The sequence below is a fragment of the Dromiciops gliroides genome, chromosome 6, assembly GCF_019393635.1.
Source record: "Dromiciops gliroides isolate mDroGli1 chromosome 6, mDroGli1.pri, whole genome shotgun sequence".
Taxonomy (NCBI): Eukaryota; Metazoa; Chordata; class Mammalia; order Microbiotheria; family Microbiotheriidae; genus Dromiciops; species Dromiciops gliroides.
Genome location: NC_057866.1, coordinates 189908680 through 189917204, shown reverse-complemented (window position 1 = coordinate 189917204; position 8525 = coordinate 189908680). Strand labels below are relative to the sequence as shown.

General features: G+C 38.4%; 1 protein-coding gene across 1 annotated transcript; it reads left to right on the top strand.

The window, feature by feature from the left end:
- Nucleotides 1–1808: 1808 nt before the first annotated feature.
- Nucleotides 1809–8029, top strand: LOC122732171 (probable E3 ubiquitin-protein ligase TRIML1). The gene is made up of 5 exons (XM_043972303.1): nt 1809–2225; nt 3307–3537; nt 5901–5923; nt 6237–6334; nt 7488–8029. The coding sequence occupies exons 1-5, from the start codon at nt 1809–1811 to the stop codon at nt 8027–8029; spliced, it is 1311 nt and encodes a 436-aa protein (XP_043828238.1).
- The last annotated feature ends 496 nt before the right edge of the window (nt 8030–8525 follow it).

Sequence of the window (8525 nt, the reverse complement as noted above, 5' to 3'; positions counted from 1 at the left end):
CATAGAATTAAATAACAGCATTACAAAGGGGATCATAATAAAAAAAGACAGTTACAAGCAAGGTGACAGTAAAATTAATAACAAGATGAGATGAGTGAGAAAAGATATTTTAAAATTGATTTTCATGCTGATTTTTTACACTTTTGCTTGTACCCTGTAGACTTTCCTTTCCCTCTAAAGAAATGACTTTAAAGCCATATTTGGTATCTTCACTATGTCTGCAAAAATTAATGGGATCTATTGTACCCCAGTGCCCACTGGTTTAATGAATGGAGGGGAAAGAAATCTCTAGCCTCAAGGTCCAATATGTGAACACTATTGAATAATTGTAGACAGAGGTGATACAAAGTTGAGAATTCAGACCTATACTAAAGATAGGAAGCACTACAAACACAAAAGAGTTCTCACCTGTCATGGAAAATATAAAGTAAATACTTACCAAAGGAAGATATATTAAACTAAGCCCTAAAAATCTTTTGATGACAGAGCTCAAGAGAAAAGGAAAGAATTATCTATCCTGACAGGAACATCTCAGAAGGAAGGAATCAGAGATAAGCTTTTCTTGCAATTGAGGGACAAGACAACTCTGGACTGAAGGTCTTAGGTGTGAAAATCATTGTGAATTATAGCTCATTAGTATGCAAAAGTATGAAGGTGAGAAACCAGCCCTAAAGGAGATACTGAAAATACCATCAAAACTCAAGAGTTCCCACCTTTTGTGGGTGGAGTTAGGGGAAGACCTAACCAAAGGAAGACATAAAAAGATCCCAACAATGCCCTGCTACAAATCTTTCTTGCCAGACCTGGAGGGAAAGAGTGAGAATTATCTTCCTGAGAGGAATATTGGAGGATAGAATCCAAGGTAAGCTTCTGTTGGAAAAAGTCTTTCTCCATGCCATGTTTTGAAAAAGGACTTATTTGGCCAGTATAGAAATGATAAGCTAAGAGAGGGGACAACAGTAGAGACTGAGCAAAGAAATATCTGAGTTTATGGAAAGCTAACGGTACAGAGTCGGGGCAGCTAGGTGGTGCAGTGGATAGAGCACCAGTCCTGGAGTCAGGAGTACCTGAATTCAAATCTGGCCTCACACACTTAATACTTACTAGCTGTGTGACCCTGGGCAAGTCACTTAACCCCAATAACCTCACTAAAAAAAAAAAAAGAGTACAGAGACAAGTACTCAGGATTAAGCTTGCCTTGTTGCCATATTAGATAATCAGAAATGAGATCGGTTATTCCTAAGTTACTCAATAAAGTAATAAGTTTGGCCAAAGCAGAGATTTTCTAAAGGGGAAGTAAAGATGTTTTCTTCAGAAAATGGTGACCCTGAAGTATGGTTTAAGAGGAAGAGAAAAGGAGGGTAAGAAATATTCAAAGTGAATCCCCATCATATAGTTTCTTTGAAAGAAAGAGCTCAAATTCAGCACTGTGGGGGCAGGGAGGGGGTGGGCATCATCTTCCATTGGGACAGTAGCCCTATACAATAAATCAGCTCTTTAGCCCTTTCAATATGACTAGGGATGTGACCCAATGGTAAGACAGGCTTAGTGTACTGCCTTAGCCCACAGTCTCTGAGATCCAAAACTCTTAGGTTCCCCAGTTCTATCTGAAGGAGGGAATTATACTTTGGATACCTGATGGATCTGCTCAGGATGTGTAATAGATGCAGAACCACCTTTGCTGCAGGCCCATCATTTCATCTGCCTCCTTCCTACTCAACTTGTACAAAAGTTTTGAGATGCTATGGAGAGCAAAGGAATACCCTTGTCTAATTTCTCATTGACAGTTTCTCTACAGGTCTAGGAACATGGATGTCAGAGGGTTAATTGAAAGCCTAAAGGAGGATCTCACTTGCTCTATATGTCTGGGTTACTTCACTGACCCAGTGACTGTCAAATGTGGCCACACCTTTTGCACACAGTGTCTTCTCCAGTGTAGGAAGGGAGGTGATGACACATTCACCTGCCCAGAGTGCAGAGGACTCATAAATTACAGAAATTTCATACCCAACAAGAGCCTGCAGAATCTTTCTATCACTGGCAAAATGCTCAGGCCTCATTTACTGCAGAGCATGGTGGGCCTGACCACCTGTGATCAACATGGGGAACAAAAGAAGCTCTTCTGTGAGGAAGACCAGAGACCCCTCTGTGAGTCTTGTTCATTAGCCCCAGAGCACAAGCATCATCATGTTCTTCCCATGGACAAGGCTACTGAAAAATACAAGGTAAGAGTATCTGCTAATTAGAATTCCATGCCAAGGGAGAATTGATGTCTGCTCATTCAATTCTCTTTGTGACCACTTGGGGATACTGCCATATTGGGCACATAGCTAAAGCTTACATTGCTCAATGAAATTCCAAAGGCCTCATTATTATCTATGGATTCAAATTCAGATCCAAACTCTATTTATTCTCACTTGGGCTTCAAAATTCTCCTGTTTCATTTTATCTATAAAATTCTGAAAATTTTTAAATAGTGCCAACCTCTCAGAGTTATTGTCAGCATCCAAGGGATAAGAAATTTCAGATCTTTAATAGACTTCAAATGCTGTCTAAGTATGAGGTGTTATTATCTAATAATTCTTAAATGTCCAGATCTCTTTGTTCTAAAAACAAGTTTTGACAAGTCTCTACTTTTCTTTCAGAACAAGCTCCAGGAGATACAGAATACCTTGCAAAGAAAAGAAGAGAAACTTAAAACTGCATTGAAGAAAATGAAAAGGAGGGAGGCACATTGTAAGGTCAGTATTTATCTATTTCCCTGGAGAAATGGTATGAGGCACATTGTCCCTTTGAGGCCCTCCCTGGAAGGAATAATTAATGATGAAAATGGCAGGCAAATCATGTTTTTGCAATTGTTCAGATTCATATTCATAATTAAGGGATGAAATAGATTGTTTCGATGACAGGTGAACATTTTGATAGCCAATGCCAGTAGAATAACTTTGTTTTCATGTAAAATGCCAAAATATATGAAGAAATGGGTTCCAGACAGCATTTGGGTATTTTGTGGGAGAAAGTGATCTCTGGTAGATCTTTCACAACCTTTCCTTTATATAATATTTCTTATTATTATTTCCATCATTAAGTACTCCTTAGCAAAAAGACCTGCAAGAAATAGTTTACCTCAAAAGTCCTGAAATGGGAAATGTGATCCTAGCAGTCATAAAGCTGTGCCTGGAACCTAACTTTATGAATTTTCTTAGAAAACTACTAGTACTTAATAAAGAGCCCAAAGGTTTACCACTCACCTCTTCTCTTCTGGACTTTTCACTTCCTTCTTCATCCTGCTTTCTTTTGGTACAGGAGGACGCAAATTCTCTCAAACAATCAGTTATTTCTGAATATGAGAAAATTTACCAGTTCTTACGGAAGGAAGAAAAGCAACACCTGCTAAGATTGGGACAGGAATTCAGAAACAACATGGCCAAACATAAAGTGAACAAAGCCAAACTATTACTAGAAATCCAAAAACTCCAAAGAATGGTATTAGATGTGGAGGACAATTTGGACAAGGCACCATCAGAAATGTTTCGGGTGAGTATGTAAAATATATATGTACTTTTGCTGTAAAAATGAGAAATGAATGTCAATGCCCAGCCACCCATAGAACGCCAAGACAGAGGTCTCAGAACTATTTGGTAGTTTGAGTCAGTTCAGGCATTTCACTGGATGCTCTAAATGCACTTTTCTTTTCTGATGAGCATGGCCAGAAATAAATCTGTTGTAGCAGAGCACAGGCATTCTCAAACACCAGGACCCTTCAGCTCAAAACTATGTTATGACTTCCAATACCTGTCTCATGCTGGTTTAAATTTAAATTTGCAATCACATAACATTCTTGTATCTCTAGCTTCTGCCAGAGTGACCATATGCCTCATTACTTCTTGAAATACTTATGAGATAGATTGTAGCTTGATAGCTCTTTTCAGAAGAAATACTTACTTGTACTTCCTCATTGGTCAAATGTAATATTTGTTCATGAGCAAAAATATTAAAAATATATTGTTAGGCATTTATAAAATACCTACTGTGTGTCAGGTCCTATACTAAGCTCTGCAGATAACAGTAAAGAAAATGAAAGCTTCCAGGCTGATAAGTACCTGGCAACTTACTTGAAAAGACATCAAGGGCCTTTGTTTTTTTTGTTTTCTTTTGTTTTTTTGTTTTTTGTTTTTTTTTTTTTCGTGAGGCAATTGGGGTTAAGTGACTTGCCCAGGGTCACACAGCTAGTAAGTGTTAAGTATCTGAAGCCAGATTTGAACTCAGGTACTCCTGACTCCAGGGCCGGTGCTCTATCCACTGCACCACCTAGCTGCCCCATCAAGGGCCTTTGTAAAGAAATGTATAATGAATGGAAAGAGATATAACATATGTTAGTTTGAAGGAGAAAGGCAGAGCAGTTGGGAAAGGATGGAATGAGGAAAAATTGAAAATGAATAGCAAACTTAAGTTATATCTTCAAGGAACTGTGGAAATTCTAGCTCTATGTTGCTGAGTTGAGAGAGTTCATTCTTGGCTTGGAATATTTCCAGAGAACTTGTTCAAAAAGTTTGAAAACCATTCATCTAGAAACTTTATTTCTCTTTCTGGGGCAAAATTCAATGAGTCTCATTAAGGTTGTTGAATAGGTCAAGAAGAAAATACCCTGAGTTGAAGAGAGGATTGAAATCTATGTCCCAGGGCATCTCTTTAAAAACTGTGAATGTCTACCATTAGAGAAGTTTTAGGTAGGAGATTAAATGTCTATTCCAGTACAATTGTATCACTGGGCCATTAGCCTTGATCTTCCAGGTACAAGAGGGCAGAACCAGGACCAATGGATTCTATTAAAAAAAACAATCATGATTATTACATAATTAGTCTAAGGAGTTTGATGCTTTTGAGTTTCCAACTTGGCTGCCATATTTTCTTATTTATGAGTCATTGTTATTCTTTGAGTTAGGCTAAAGAGATTTTATAATCCCAGTCCTACAGAGGACACTGAGCTGCAGAGCAATTGAGGGGTTCCCCTATTGTCATACTTATAGTATCAGAAGTAATGTCTAAGTTTTTGTCTACATTGCTCAATGTCCTATATCAAGCCATATTACCACCAGCAGAGATGTTTTCCAAAATAATTGCATCTGCCTTTGGATGTGCTAAGTTCCCTGGCATGCAAGTTTCTTAAAGGAGTCTTAATGACTATTTTTGTGAAGTTCTCTATACATTCTTCTTATATCAGTGACAGGTTGACCTGGGTGACGTCTGAGTTCTTTTCTAATGGTAAAGTTCCATTTTTACCCACCCCAACCCCAAAGTAGCCAGGACTGCATTATCTTTCTAGGGGGCTATAGATGTGGACTGATGATTTCTTAGGTTTGGGCATGACAGTACTTGACAAGTAAATGCCTCATTAACAAAAGGACCCAGGAGGTAAACCTCAGTTTGAGTTCATGGGCTCTATTCAAATTTCATTTTTGTGAAGATGATATCATGTCTCTTCAGTCTCAAAACCCAAATTTCCCATTCACATCAAACAAAAGAAGGGTGACTACCTGTCTCCCAGAATCACAACACTTTTTTCCAACATCCTCCTTTTGCTTCCATCATTCAGAGTAAGTAGAAGTTGACTCTGTCAAATAAGTTTTCTGTGTAAGGGAGGGAGACAGAAAAGCAGTGAAGTCATTTCTTGATCTTCAAGAGGGAGGCAGAGGCATGAGGCCAATCAGAACAACCAAAGGCTAGTTCTAAAGAATTCTGCACAGACCTAAATTGTGCAGATGTGATAATGTCTCTGGAAAAGAGTTCTAAGGGTAACAAGTCTGTGGGGAGGTATGTCTGGACTCTGTGAGAAAGACAGTAATTGTAGAAATGGACTAAGGAACAGAACACTAAGTCTCTTTATTTTCTTCCCTCAGGTTATGAAAATCCCATTTGAAAGGTAAGTTTCCATTCTCTTTTAACCTAATTTGAAAATACAGAGGGGCGGCTAGGTAGCACAATGGATAAAGCACCAGCCCTGAATTCAAGAGTACCTGAGCTCAAATCCGGCCTCAGACACTTGACACTTACTAGTTGTGTGTCCCTGGGCAAGTCACTTAACCCCCATTGCCCCGCAAAAAAAGAAAATACAAAATCAGTGGGGGAATGTGATTTTTCGAGGAGGCTATTTGGGATCTACTCTTCTGGAACATAAAGTATGTGATCTGGAGAGCTGACCAGAACAAATGTAACCAAGTGCTTCCTGTCTTTAGGAATGAGGAGCAGCTACTTCAAGAAGTGAACGTTGATTCCTCTATCTGGAGCACCTGGCCCATCACTTGCTTGAGAGAAATGCTCAAGAACTACCATAGTAAGTTACCCAGATCAGTCTCAATTGACATTGGGAAATTCCCAGGATTTCCCTTGTTCATTGTAATGGATTTGTTCAGTGTGCTAGCATGCACAAGTGGCCCCAACCACTGTTATGCCATGGGAACCTTCCAAGTTGTTCTGTTCTGTATCTTGCCAATGGACACAGATGACACCTGAGGAGAGTGAGGCTGATAGCTTTGCACAACCTTCCCTTACTTAAATCCAATTCACTTGCAAGTCAAAACATCACCTCCCAGATGTCATAGTGCTCTTTGAGAATGAAGGACAAACAGCTATCCCTTACGAATAATTTCAAACTTCACATGATTTACTCAGTCATTTCAGTTTTATGTGTCTCTGAGCATATTTAGGGTTTTCTTGGCAAAAGTAATGGAGAAGTGGGGAAGCTAGGTGGCACAGTAGATAGAGCACTGGCCTTGGATTCAGGAGGACCTGAATTCAAATCCAGCCTCAGACACTTGATACTTACTAGCTGTGATGCTGGGCAAGTCACTTACCCCTCATTGCCCTGCAAAAAAAATTAATTAATTAATTAATTAATGGAGAAGTTCACTATTTCCCCCCTCAAATTCATTGTACAGATGAGGAAACTAAGGAAAATAGCATGAAGTGACTTCCCCAAGATAACATAGCTAGTAAAGATACAAGACCAAATTTGTGCTCAGGTCTTCCTGACTCCAAGCCTGATGCTTTAGGATTATACCATCCAGTACTGTATCCAATATGCCATTGAGCTTCTCTGGCATGACTTCTAAGGTAATTTCCAGTTTTTCAGTTTGGAATCTCAACAGGCCTGAATGCTCTTACATATTTCACTCATTAACTCAGCTATTTTTCTAAATAGCTGGATAATGTCACAGCTGCTGAAGCAGTAAATTCATGTGTCCAGACTATCCCTTCATTTTACATAGAACTAAACTATGCCACTGGAAAACTAAGTTGATTGTGCAAGTATAGGTGTAAGGGGGAGGATGATTTTCTCAAGAGTTCTTCATAATCCAAAATGGAGTACGACTTGAGTATCATAGTGTGGGATTGTCCAGGATTAGAGAATATTTTCTGTTTTGGTTTTTAACCCTACAGGGTCTGCAACCCAAGGCTAATTATCCTTTTTATACCCTTTGCTATAGGGGATATCACTCTGGATCCTGAAACAGCCAATCCTCATCTCATCTTGTCTGAAGATATGAAGCATGTCAAGTGTGGAAGTTTCCTACAGATCCTGCCTGACAGTGAAGAAATATCTGTGGATTCTTTTATTGTATTGGGGGCCCAGACCTTTACCTCAGGCAAACACTATTGGGAAATAGAGTGGGGAGATAATACAGAGTGGGAAGTGGGTGTCTGTAAAGTTTCAGCCATCCAAAATGGGAACCTTTCCATATTACTTGAGGATATATGTGCACTAGAAGGCTACAGATGTGTAAATGATTTCTTCTTCTGGAAATTACAACATGGCCATTTTGTGAGTGAGCCCATAGATAAGATGGGCATTTTACTTGATTATGAAAAGGGACATATAGCATTTTACAATGTCATAGAAGAAAACCTTATCTTCAGTTCCTCAGAAATGAACTTTCAAGGGACTCTTCGCCCTTACTTTGCTCTTTCCCGTCATAATGAAGAAGGAACTCTTGCATCACTCAGTATATGTCCCAGGAGCAATAAGTGACACGTGACTCTAAATGACTTTAAAAATGGTTATTTATTGGAACCCATGTTGAAATGGTCAATAAAGTTATGTATGATTATGAAAAGCAATAACGATAAAGTCCATCTTGTTTGTACTTGGTATCAACACTAGTGTGCTTCATTTACATCAAAGCATATTTTCTTCATATATTAAATCTAATTGTATGTCACACAAATACTATTTCTAAAATAGAAACATATTTTATATATGTATATATGTATATATACACATATGTACATACATATTTGCTTCTATATAAGTACATATTTGTGTATATATGCATGTCAGTCTTCATTATCTAAGGTATAGCCTTTTTTGAAGTGTTTTATTTTTCTCAATTATACATAAAAACAATTTTTAAACTTAATTTTTTATCATTTTTGAGTTCTGAATTCTGTCCCCCCTCTCCTTTGAGTTTCAAATTCCCTCCCATTTTTTGAGAAGGCAAGCATTATGCCATAGTTATACTCATGCA